This window comes from Hemiscyllium ocellatum, chromosome 5 (assembly GCF_020745735.1).
Source record: "Hemiscyllium ocellatum isolate sHemOce1 chromosome 5, sHemOce1.pat.X.cur, whole genome shotgun sequence".
Lineage (NCBI taxonomy): Eukaryota > Metazoa > Chordata > Chondrichthyes > Orectolobiformes > Hemiscylliidae > Hemiscyllium > Hemiscyllium ocellatum.
The window spans coordinates 23,694,805-23,708,187 of record NC_083405.1 but is presented as its reverse complement, the minus strand read 5'-3'; the positions used below and the strand labels follow the sequence as shown (position 1 = coordinate 23,708,187).

At 41.7% G+C, this 13,383-nt stretch overlaps 1 protein-coding gene across 1 annotated transcript in view; it reads right to left on the bottom strand.

The window, feature by feature from the left end:
- Window positions 1-13,383, bottom strand: part of LOC132815957 (adenylate cyclase type 2-like) — a 624,569-nt gene that overhangs the window by 396,161 nt on the left and 215,025 nt on the right. Inside the window, exon 3 of the mRNA XM_060825336.1 lies at window positions 7,341-7,538. Within this exon, the coding sequence (XP_060681319.1) occupies window positions 7,341-7,538 (198 nt within the window). The remainder of the gene's footprint in view (window positions 1-7,340; window positions 7,539-13,383) is intronic.

The following is a 13,383-nucleotide window of genomic DNA, read 5'->3' as shown; positions in this document are numbered from 1 at the left end:
AGTGCATTTCCCGCACCACGACCCTCACCCCCTCCTTCCCCTCCCAGAACAAGGATAGGGTCCCTCTTGTTCTCACCTGTCACCCTACCAGCCTTCACATGCAAAGAATAATCCTCCGCCACTTTCGCCAACTCCAACACAATGCCACCACTAAACACATCTTCCCTTCCCTCCCCCATCTGCATTCGGCAGAGATCATTCCCTCCGGGACAACCTAGTCCCCACCTCCATCACAACTAACACCTCTCCCATCACACACGGCACCTTCCCATCACACCTAACACCGCTCCCATCACACACGGCACCTTCCCATCACACCTAAAACCTCTCCCATCACACACGGCACCTTCCCATGCAATCTCAGAAGGTGCAACACCTGCCCCTTTACCTCTTCCATGCTCACCATCCAAGGGCCCAGACACTCATTTCAGATTAAGCAGCGTTTCACTTGTACCTCTTTCAATTTGGCCTATTGCATTCCTTGCTGCCACTGTGGTCTCCTCTATATCAGAGAGATAAAACGCTGACTAGGTGATCGCTTTGCTGAGCACCTATGGTCTGTACGCAATCAGGTCCCGGACCTTCCCGTGGCTTGGCACAACAACACACAACCCTGCTCCCATGCCCACATGTCTGTCCGTGGCCTGCTGCAATGTTCCAGTGAAGCTCAACACAAACTGGAGGAACAGCATCTCATCTTCCGACTAGGCACGTTACAGCCTGCCGGTCTCAACATGGAATTCAACAACTTCAGATGGTTATCCCATCTCAACCTGTCTGTTTTCATTCTGCTCCATAATTTTATTTCATTTATTTAATTTATTTTTTAAAATATTTTTTCACTTCTGTACCTTTTATTTCTTGATTGTCTCTCTTTCTCTCGCTCCCCACTCTCTCATCACCTTTTTCCTCTTCTCTTCGCCCTTTGCTACCCTTCTCCCCTGTTTTCCATTTTCCTTTGCTTCACCCATCGCCCCCCCCATATATATTTTGTTACATACCACTGGCTTCAGCCTTGGTCATTCACAGCTCCTAATCTCCCTATAATCTCTCTATGCACTGTCAGTATCACCTCTTTATTGCTACCTTTGCTTCTGGAGCCATGACTCTCCTCTCAGCCTAGTATAAAAACCTCCCTATTTCTCCCTTTTTTTAGCTTTGACAAAGGGTCAATAGACTCGAAAGATCAGCTCTTTTCTCTCCTAACAGAAGCTGCCAGGCCTGCTCTGATTTTCCAGCATTTTCTCTTTTGGTTTCCATGCTGGCCTGGATCCTGTTGAAAATTAACCAGTTGGCTAAGTTTGGCCAGTTGTAGTGCTTGTTTGAACACCAGTTGGGCTTCAGCTAGTTAGTGCTTTTGCATGGTTACATCATTAATTCCACATACTGAACAGTCTCTAAGCACCTCATTAAGGGTAAAACCAAAGTCACATGCCTCTGTCAGCCATCTTAACCTTGTTAAAAATCCCAATATGGATTCCTGACGTACTCGAATTGCTGAGTAAAACTGATTGCTTCTAGGAATTACAGGAAGGTTGGGGTCATAATATTCCTTAAATAACTGCATCAACTCTTTCAAGTTAAGAACATAGAACAGTGCAGCACAGACCCGTTGGCCTGCAATATAGTACAGAGCTGAAAATGTGTTGCTGGAAAAGCGCAGCAGGTCAGGCAGCATCCAAAGAGCAGGAGAATTGATGTTTCGGGCATGAGCCCTTCTTCATGTCTGAGACGTCGATTCTCCTGCTCTTTGGATGCTACCTGACCTGCTGCGTTTTTCCAGCAACATATTTTCAGCTCTGATCTCTAGCATCTGCAGTCCTCACTTTCTCCCTGCAATATAGTACAAGCCATTTATCCTACTCTAAGATCAGACTAACCCAATACCCTCCATTGTATGATCTTCCATCTGTCTATGGAAGAGTAACTTAAATGTCCGTAATGACTCTACTACCACTGCTGGCAGTGCATTCCACGCACCCATCAATCTGAGTAAAGAACCTATCTCTGACATCTCCCCTAAATCTTCCTCATGATGGACAATTCTACCATGGGAAAAAGTGGCTGTCTATCCACTCAATCTATGCCTCACAATATCTTGTGCACCTCTATCTAATCACCGCTCATCCTACTTCAGTTGAATGAGGAAAGCCCTATCTTCCTCTGGAGTCTTCATAAGACATGCCCTCCAGTCCAGACAAATCTCCTCTGCACTCTCTCTAAAGCTACCACATCATTCCTATAATGAAGTGACCAAAAACTGAACACAATATTCCAAGTATGGTCTAACAGGACTTTATAGAGCTGCAGCATGACCTCTCGGCTCTTAAACTCAATCCCCCTGCTAATGAAAGCCATCACATCATATGCCTTAACAACCTGGGTAGCAACTTTGAGGGATCTATGGATATGGACCTCAAGGTCCCTCTGTTCCTCCATACTGCCAAGAAATCTTTAACCCTATATCCTGCATTCAAATTCAACATTCCAAAGTAAATGAATTCACACTTGTCCAGGCTGAACTCCACCTGACACCTGTCAGCCCAGTTCTGCATCTTGTCAATATTCCATTGCATGCTATAACAGTCCTCCATACTATCCACCACTCTTTGTGTCATCAGCAACCTTACTAACACACACTTCCACTTCTTCATCCAAGTCACTTATAAAAATCACAGAGCAGAAATCCCAGAACCGGTCCCTGCAGAACACTATTGGTCACTGAGCTCCAGGCTGAATACTTTGCATCCACCATCAACCTGTCTTTTATGGACCAGCCAATTCTGTATCCAGACAGCCAGATTTCCCTGTATCCCATGCCTCCTTACTTTCCAAATGAGCTTACCATGGGGAACATTATTAAGCACCTTGCTAAAATCCATGTGCACCGCATACACTGCTCTACCTTCAATGTGTTTTGTCACATCCTCAAAGAACTCAATAAGATTTGCCTCTCTCAAAGCTTTGCTGATAATCTCTAATCAAACTGTGGTTTTCCAAGTAATCATAAATCTTTTCTCTCATAATCCTCTCCAATACTTTGCCCACTACAAACGTAAGACTGACTGGTCTGTAATTCCCAGGATTAGTAGTGGTTCTGTTCGCCGAGCTGGAAGTTTTTGTTGCAAACGTTTCGTCCCCTGGCTAGGGGAAATCATCAGTGCTCTGGAGCCTCCTGCGAAGAGCTTCTTTGATGTTTCTTCCGGCATTTATAGTGGTCTGTCCTAGAGAACAGCCAGGGAATTCCTAGAGGCATGGCATTCATCCACAAACTCCATCAACAGACACATCGACCTGGACCCAATATACCAATCACTACAGTGGACAGCTGAAACTGACACCCGGAAGCGGCAAGGACAGACCACTATAAATGCCGGAAGAAACATCAAAGAAGCGCTTCGCAGGAGGCTCCAGAGCACTGATGATGTCCCCTAGCCAGGGGACGAAACGTTTGCAACAAAAACTTCCAGCTCGGCGAACAGAACCACTACAACAAGCACCCGAGCTACAAATCTTCGCACAAACTTTGAAGGGATAACATTTGCCAGCCTCCAATTGTCTGGTACTACTCCAGTGGACAGTGAGGATGCGAAGATCACCAAAGGTGCAGCAATCTCTTCCCTCACTTCCTGTATTAACTTAGGGTATATCCCATCCTGCCCAGGGGATTTATCTATCCTTATGTTTTTCAAAATGTTTTGCACATCCTCATCCCTAACATTAACCTGTTCTAGCATATTAGTCTGTTCCACGCTGTCCTCAGAAATGTTAAGATCCCTCTCACTAGTGAATACAGAAGCAAAGTATTCATTAAGGACCTCCCCTACTTCCTCTGACTCCAGGTGCAAGTTCTCTCCACTATCCCTGACCGGCCCCACCCTCATTCTGGCCATCCTCTTGTTTCTCACACAGAAGTGTAGAATGCTTTAGGGTTTTCCTTAATCCTCCTCACTAAACCTCTTTCATGCCCCCTTCTAGCACTCCCAAATCCATTCTTCCATTCCTTCCTGCCTACCTTGTAACCCTCTAAAGCCCTGTCTGATCCTTGCCGTCTCAATCTTAAGTAGGCTTCCTTCTTCCTTTGGACTAGATGTTCCACATCTCTTGTTACCCAAGATTCTTTCAACCCACCATCTCGTCATTGCATCACTGGGACAAACTTGTGCAGCATTCTCAGCAGGTGCTTCCTAAAAACCTCCACATTTCTGTTGTGCATTTGCCTGAGAACATCTGTTCCCAAATTAGGCACTCCAGTTCCTGCCAATACCATTGTAACTCCCCTCTCCCAATTAAATACTTTCCCATACCATCTGATTCTATCCCTCTCCATGACTATAGTAAAGGTTATGGTGTTGTAATCACTATCACCAAAATGCTCTCCTACTGAGAGAGAGATCTGACACCTGGCATGATTTGTTGCTAAGCATCAAATCCAATATGGCCCTCCCTCTAGTCAGCCTATCTACATATTGCATCAGGAACCCTTCCTGGACTGCTCCAAATTATTTGAGCTAAGTCAGTTATAATCAGCATTAGGGAAGTTAAAGTCACCCAACACTGTTACTTTTGCACATTTCCAAAATCTGCCTCCCACTCCGCTCTTCCATGTCTCTGTTGCTATTGTGGGGTGCATGTAGAAAATGCCCAATAAAGTAGCTGCTCCTTTCCCGTTTCTTAGTATCTGGTGCCTCAGCACAAGTTAGGTTCCTATTTTTTCTGAAAAATACTGCAGGTTCACAAGCTGACAGGAGGAGAAGTACTCACTGCTTTTCATTTACCCATTCGAAAAAATTAATGCATTTTCTTTCCACATACTGGGTCTGGTCTTCGAAGGTAGAATCAAACAAGCTTCCCAAATAACAGCATGATGCCCGACAGGCTTATCCAACTCAAAATCGACTGTCGGAAGCAAATTTCTTCAGGAGCGTGCTTTCCTGTCAAAACTCATCCTATCACCAAGTCATCCTTTATTTACATGTGGCGAGTCCTTGACATTGATCTAACTCCCTGAGAACCAGCTCTCAGGATGAACAGGATGTCTGACCCTCCTGTTCTAATCAGTCAGCCAGGGCTCCTTGATTAGAACCGGTTAACAGCTCCAATTAGGGAATTAATATTCTATGAGGTCCACCTGGCTGACCTTGTGACAATTACTACAATTCCCAACGCACTCACCAATGCCCTGTCATTCAGGCACTGGAAAGGTTCTGCCCAGTGTCTTCAAACTGCTGAAAATAAAACCAAAATTTCTCACCCTTAATAAATGCCACTTTCACAGAACTTAAAATCAAAAACCTATTGCTTCTACTATACCAACTTCCCAAATAATAAAGTTAAAAATCACATGACAACTGATTATAGTCCAAAAGGTTTATTTCGAAGCACTAGCTTTCGACACCTCTACATCCCAAATAATAATAATAAGTTATAAATATTCATCATACATGGAAGGGTAATGGAGAGTGAATGTAGCATGCAGGACTCTGTGGGTATGAGTTGGTATGAAAAGTCCATGGATGGTTTTGAGAGGACAGAGGGTTGGGTACAGGGCATAGATGACATGAATTGTCCATGGTGGGCATTTAATTAAGGTATTTTAGAATGCAAATAAAATTGTGTCCTTCATTGTGAAAGGGACTGAGTTTAAAAGCAAGGAGGTTATGCTGTAGCTGTATAGGGTGCTGGTGAGACCAAACCTGGAGTATTGTGGGCAGTTTTGGTTTCCGTACTTGAGAAAGGATGCGCTGGCACTGGAGAGGGTGCAGAGGAGGTTCACTAGATTGATTCCAGATTTGAGGGGGTTGGCTCATGAGGAGAGACTGAGTAGACTGGGATTATATTCATTGGAATTTAGAAGAATGAGGGGGGATCTTATAGATACATATAAAATTATGAAGGGAATAGATTAGAAAGAAATAGAGGGGATGTTTTCACTGTTGGGTGAAACTAGGACAAGAGGCTATAGCCTCAAAATTAGGGGGAGCAGATTTAGGGCCGAATTAAGAAGGATCGTCTTCACCCAGACAGTTGTGAATCTGTGGAATTCCATGTCCAGTGAAGTAGGTGAAGCTTCCTCATTGAATGTTATTAAAGCTAGGATAAATAATTTTTTTGAACAATAAAGGAATTAAGGGTGATGGTGAACAGGCAGGTAAGTGGAGCTGAGGCCATGATGAGATCAGCCACGATCTTATTGAATGACAGAGTGGGCTTTCTGGGCTACTCCTGCTCCTGCTTCTTATGCTGGAGAGGAATGGGAACTTGGGTTTGAGGATGTGGGGTTGTAATGTATATAGCTAGAGGACCAAGCAAGGAACTAAGTTGGCGAGTATAAGAGTCATCTCAGCAGAACATCTTTGCACTTTCCCAACCCCTGTAGCCCATTAATTTCAGGGATTGGTTGGCCTGACTCTATCCTAATTCAAATGTGTGATGCTGGAAATGCACAGCAGGTCAGGCAGCATCAGAGGAGCAGGAGAGTCGACATTTTGGACTTAAGCCCTTCATCAGGAATAAAGAAACTCTATCCTACTCCTGACTCCCCCAAGCAAACACTGGGTTTAATGGGGTCCTTAAAACTCAAGACAAGAGTTGGGATTTGCTGAGTCAGAAAATTTCTGGACTAATCCGTCTCCAATAACTTAAATCCATCCCAAAGTATTGACTGGTAAAGAATTTCAGATGTACTATTTTAAAGTGTAACTTTTTCCTTGGCTATCACAGCATAATGCAAATTTTTTCAAGTCGAAAACTCTCACATCAATGTTAACGTTATAACTAATACTGATGTTAAAAGTTAATTTATATTGAACATAAAACATGAGGTTTTATATAATAGTGAGGCATTCTGTAGCACTAAGCATTGTATCATGCAGTGATGATAAGTATAAGTTTAAATCCCTATTTAGCGACAAGTCATTGCAGGCTTTACATGCCTGCTCTCTTGGGCAGTTTTAAGAGCTGCTTTTACAAATTATTAAGTATAGGTAACTATCTCAGTTTCAAGAGTTCCAAGACATGGTTAAAAATATAAATAGGAATAGCCACTAATTATGAAAACATAGGTAAGAAATGATAACTGAAATCTAGCAACCTCACAATACAATATTTGTACTCAAATTACACAGCATTTCTTGTTTTCTTTTCAGAATTGTTATCTGTCTTATCAAGGATGAGCAGATGCAACATAATCAAAGAATCAGTTAAATTTGTTCTGTCATTGCTTCCTCAAATCTAACTTTAGTTGACAATATATTTCAAAATCAAAATCTGAAGGATATTACATCTCAGCATGGTTCATTAACTGACATTTGCATCTTATTCCTCTATAGAGTTCTTACCTGGTCCCAAGGAGAAATTATTCCACCAAAGCACATGAACAGGTAACCCATAGCAACCAGACATGCCCAAACGACTAGGGAGAACACATGCAATAGTTTTCTGAAAACAGACTCCACACAGACCAGAATAAAAATTGTGAGGAATATAGCCAAGGCTGTCGTAACAGTTATTAGGAAAGCCACATGGTCTTCAATGTCCTGGGGAAGAAAGAAATGAAAAGCTGCCTCAGTATATCACCATGGTATATTTATTCATGGAATAAGCTCAGTTGTGCATCAAGAGAAAGCAGATTTTTTTGTTTTTAGTTTCAGAAGTTTCCATTATCTGAACTGTCATTCAAATAGTAGGCTAAATTTACACAATATAATTAAATCCGTACCTTCAATCAGTTCTGTTTATTTTAGGAATGCATTGTAAATCTGTGTGTGACAATATATAACATTTGATTCAAATGAACGTTTAGTCATCTAAAACTCTTCCATCTCCACAGATACTAAATTGTTAAGAGTTTCCAGCATTTTCTGCATTGGTTGTTGTCATACTTATTGCAGTTGGGGAAATAGATATTACTGACTTACACCAAGTGCAATTAAAATTTATATTTATAATGCTGCAATCCAGAATATCTAATTAAATAGCTATAATTAGTATTATGTCCACTGGAGGTGGTTAATTATTTATGAAATAACTCTAAGCACTGAATTACCTATAAATTACTTCACCAATGAATGTTTTCAAATTGCACATAAACATGGAATATTGGGCTCACTGAGGTTCCAGCCTCCTTTCAATTTCCTGTCAAGATTATAAACCTTCAAAACAAGTTGTGGCTCATTAATTATAGCCTTTATAGGATGCTGCTTCCTACTCCTATCATATAATGTCTCATGTGTTCTTTTAATTGACAAAACAAAGACCAGAAGGTAATAAAACACATTCTGCTTTGCTAAACGGAGACTAGAGTTGAAGCTTGTTGTCTTGTACTTGTCAAAACAAAAATGCAAGAATTACACACGAAAAGAAAACACAACATTTTATACAGAATAAGAAGAGTGTTCTGACTGGTTGTGCCATTATTGGCATAGAGATGCAGCAAAACAGTTAACTGTCAATTATCAGACCAGGCAGGTAGCTTCTGATTGGTCAGGGTGTAGCCATGGAGCACAGCAGAGTTTCACTATCTCCAAAACCCTTATTTTTGTAAAAGGTGCAATCTATATACAAATTCCTTTAAAAAAAAACTTGAGTATTTACATATCGGGTCCTGGCTGAGCATTTTAAATCAGTTTCGAGTGGAACTTAGCATATTCTGAATTATTTAATAAATTATTTCCAGCAATCGAATCACATCTAATGGTGGATATCGTTTTTTAAGTTTTGCAGTACAAGCTGGTTAATCATGAGCAGCTGCCAGCTGTCAACAGGACATGTTGCTCGATATGGTTTTCTTGTTGTTGAGACATATAGGCTCCATACCTGGCATCAGACTGGCACTGAAACCCATATCACAATACTCATTTTTGTTAAGCAAAATATATTTTTGGCTTGATGGCAGTATCCTGTTAGTGAATAAGTGACTTGTGGATTGTCTGCAAATTAGTAGTATGAGACAGGCTTCACATTTTTTTTAAAGGAATCATTTGCGCGATGTATATTGCTCACTGGCCAGCATTTATTGCCCATCCCTAGTTACTGTCTAGAAGGTGTCGGTGAGCTCTCTACTTTTACCGATGCAGTCCACATGTTGTGGGTTGACAAATAATCAGGGAGCAAATTACAGGAATTTGACACAGTGACCATGAAGGAACAGTGATATCCAAGTCAGCATGGTAAGGGATTGGGAGGGGAAATTGCAGGTGGTGGTGCCCTTGTCCTTCTAAATGAAAGTGTTTGTGGATTTGAAAACTGCTGTCCAAGGATCTCTGGTGAACTTCTGTAGTGCATGTTGTAGATAGTACACACTGCTGCTGATCAGTGATGGAGATGGAGGTGGAGGAGGAGGATGTTTGTGCATGTGGTGTCAATCAAGTGGGCTACTTTGACTTGGATGGTGTGAAGCTTTTTGAGTGTTGTTGGAGGTGCACCCTCCTATATCATCACACACCTGACTTGTATCTTGTAGATAATGGACAGCCTTTGTGGAGTCAGGAGGTGAGTTACTCACCACAGGTATTCCTAGCTTGTGATCTACCCTCAAAACCACTGTAGTTACTTGGTGAGACAACTTGAGTTTCTGGTCAATGGTAATCCCCGGGATGTTGATACTGGAGGATTCAGTAATGGCAAAACATCCATGTTCCAACATCTGAGTAAGTAACACTTGTCCACCTGCTGCAATGGCCACATTAACCAGGCTTCAAACATCAATACTAACTGGTGGCAGCAGTGCCTTCTGCTCTTGCGTCTTACAGGGAGACCCATCCTCCCAAGGACTAGCCATCTCCTGGATAGGACAGGTCCTTGACATCCCCAGTTAATAATGTTAGATTGGCCATCATTGGCACTGTCTTGGACATCCCAGCAATATGGATGAGGATATCTCCAGTGAGCTCTGTAAGGATGAACAGTGTGTTCTACACCGACTGGTCAGCAGATGTGAGGGAGAAACAGGTCACAGGCAATCAGATGACTGCTGGAAACCAGGCATCTGCTGAGCCCACAGCAGGAGGTGACCCTGTGATCAGGTGCCAAATTTCATTCCAGATGCAGAGGGAGGAGAGGCAGATGTCCAGGTAGCTCTGGCCCTCAAAGCTGAAGCAATGCAGTCAGTTTATTAATACTGCTTGTTATCCTAACCGTACAGTAGTGCAACCAGTCTATAACCATCTATCTGCCTCCATGGACAACTTGGGGGTGGGGGGGGGGGGAATGGTGAGCTTTGAGCCTAGTCCAGGTGCCCCATTCGCATAGATGACAGATGAGGAATCCAGCCACAGGAGGAGTCACCCACAGGTCCTCCACACTCAGGAAACTATGGAGATGGCTGGGCCTCCACCTCCACCCTGCCTGCCCCCTCCAACCACTGGAACATCCAACCAAGGAGGGTCAACTGGATCTGGCAAGAAACCCATCCAGACACTAATATCCTGGTGCCACTCAACCAAATCTTAAAGGCCAAAGTGATCCACTATGGAGCAGGCCCCTCTATCTCACCTGTGGAGCTTTGGAGCTCATTGCATTGCAGAATGTTGGGCGCGGTGTGGGGGATTGGGTGTGCGAGGTAGGAAAGAGTCTTCTAATGAGATTTGTGCAATGCCTAGAAAATTCATGTAAATAGTTTGTTCAACATACAATGTGATGTACATAGTTTGTTAAGTCAACATTGTCATGTTGAAAGTTTTGTTTTCCAACTTCTATTAAGCCAATAGTTATTATGTTTCATGAACTCATGTGTTTCATCATTTCTACGCTTGTCCTGCATCTGTTTTGCCTTTAGATGTTTGTAGCATATTGAACTTCTTGGCCAGTGACCAGGCACATTGACTGAGGGTGAATGACAAGCAGCAAATACAGGCATCAGGCAAATGTGCAGTGACAGAGCAAAGGTGCAGGCCTGGTAGGCAACCTGGACCACGCCATTTAAGAAGTCCCTTTCACTGTGCAGTTCCTGTACCTCTTGCATATGGACACTGCTTGTTACTGGTGTGCTCTGCCAAACTCATCTGCCCTTGCAGGCTGCAATGACAATACCATTGGAGGCTTGCAATGGCTCCTTGAAACTGAATTGCCAAATTCCGTGGGGAAGAGTGTGTGCAGCTGATGCTAGTGGACCATGTCCTGTTTTGCAGTTTGGCAGTGGGAAAGATTGAAGTCTTTTTTTAAGCAAGTGACAGACTAAACCTGCCAAAATTCTACTCTGATTTCCATGTTGAGTTTTCCTGTTAGTTAGTTTGTATTGCAAATTTGTAAGATCACATCCTGTGGCAAGTTGGTTTGTTAACAGGGTGTTTAACAAGGAATGTTAAAGGGCAATTAAGAGTCAACCACATTTCTGTGGGTCTGGAGTCACTGGTGGACTAGACTAGAAATGGATGCCAGTTTCCTTCCTCAAAGGACATTAGTGAACCAGATGGGTTTTTTTCTGATTATATTAAGATCCTTAATTCTAAACTTGTTATGTTAAACAAGAAAATCCTCTTATAATGATTCTCTCGTGGTCCATCCTCTAATACTAATAATTAGACAGGTGTTTGGACTTAGTATAGAAAGAAGGATCAGTAACAACAAACTATCCCAGCCACAAGCAACCACTGGTTAATAACCATAGGTTATGGTAATAGTAGATGACCTAGGATTCAAAATTGACAAAAAGAGCCCTATTATTTAAAAAAGGAGGAAGTTGGTAAATGGTAATGTGCAGATCAGTTAGAATAACACCACTTGTAGGCAAAATGATTGAAGCTATTATTAGGCACTTAAACATCATAATATAATTAAGCAGAGACAACATGGATTTATGAAACGGGAAATGCCTTTGACTAAACAGTCAGAGTTTAAGAATGTAATTGCTAAGATGGATAAGAGGGAACTAGTGGATGTAGTGTGTCTGGATTTGCATATAATGTTTGAAAAGGTGCCATTCAAGACTATTTTGCAGTTGGCAAGCTGAAACCACAATGAAAGTATCAGTACTTGGGCATTAGGAATTTATAATTTATATTTATGGCTTTGTGTTATATTGTTGGTAAAGAGCTAGAAATTAATTGTCATGTGAGTGTACATCTAGGGTGCTAGATGTCAGGCACCAAGGAACAATATTTCAGTCTAACAGTCACAATGCAGTATGAAAGAAATACACACAACGAAGATCCAGCAATTTGAAATTAAATGAGAAGACTATAGAACATATCCAAATTACTAACAATAAAAGATGTACCTGAGAAAGGTAGTGTGAGGAGGGTCCAAAGAGGCTGCAGTACAATGTAGATAGATCTGGGCAATTGATTTTTGAATTGGAAAATAGATATGTCACTAAACAAAGAGAATATGAGGAAGCCTTTTGTTTAATGATAGGTGGCCAATTTTTAAGACAGAAGATGCAAAGTTTAAATACCACACTAGATAATACTGTACTGGAATTCCAGATTTGAATTCTAGGTTTACATCCAGGAAGTAAAACACGTTCAGTGGCTGTGCCTATTCCAATCTTTTGGGTTGTGACAGCCCATCATTGTAAAATTACCAACAATATTGGATGGTTTAGAGATAGTTATGGGCATATCTGGAGCATTTGCATCACAGCTGCCTTTATGGTTTCTATGCCGGCATTTTAAATACATTAAGGCAGTGTATCTCAAACTCTTTCCCACCATGACTCCACATTGAGGATTTAAAATAGTTGCCAACCCTCAGGGAGATGTCAAAGAGCTGAGTGGCAGGATTGGAGGAAGTGGGAGAGATCCATGAGGGTGTGGGTGGCGGGGAAGATCTGTGCGTAAGGGGTTTAAGATCCATGAGAGATGGGGATGTGGGTTATTATGACAGCAGGCATTTATTAGAGCAGGGCAGAGCTGTTATGACTCGGTTGAAGACTCACAGAGACTGATGCTGCCTTGGGTGCACATAACACCAACATTTCAGTACGCCGACACCTCTTTGGGACTGCTTCATTACGAACATTATGCTGCAACACCAGTATAAACAGTTAGATTCCTACAGTTTGAAATCAGACTACTGAATACATTTTTAACAATTAATTTTCTAAAGCTCAAGTTAAAGATTGCCTTCTGCATCTCTCTGATGTATTTATTTGAGAAAAGATGTTCTCTGCACATTGTGTTACGAAATCAGTTTGAGAGTTTCTTACATATAGCACAAAAAAAACCTGGATTTATCTTAATCCTTCGGATTGTCCTTAAATTCTTATTGAGTTTATTGATCTCATTCTCTTTTAAATATATATTTCTGTTTCTTTGTCAGGTTTTGTTTCGTACTGTCCCTTTCACTTATTTTCAAACTAATTTGACATTTTGCTTTCATGTTCCTTCAATTTTCACTATACCTATTTGCTTTTATTTCTTTCATTTTTTAAATTTTATTTTT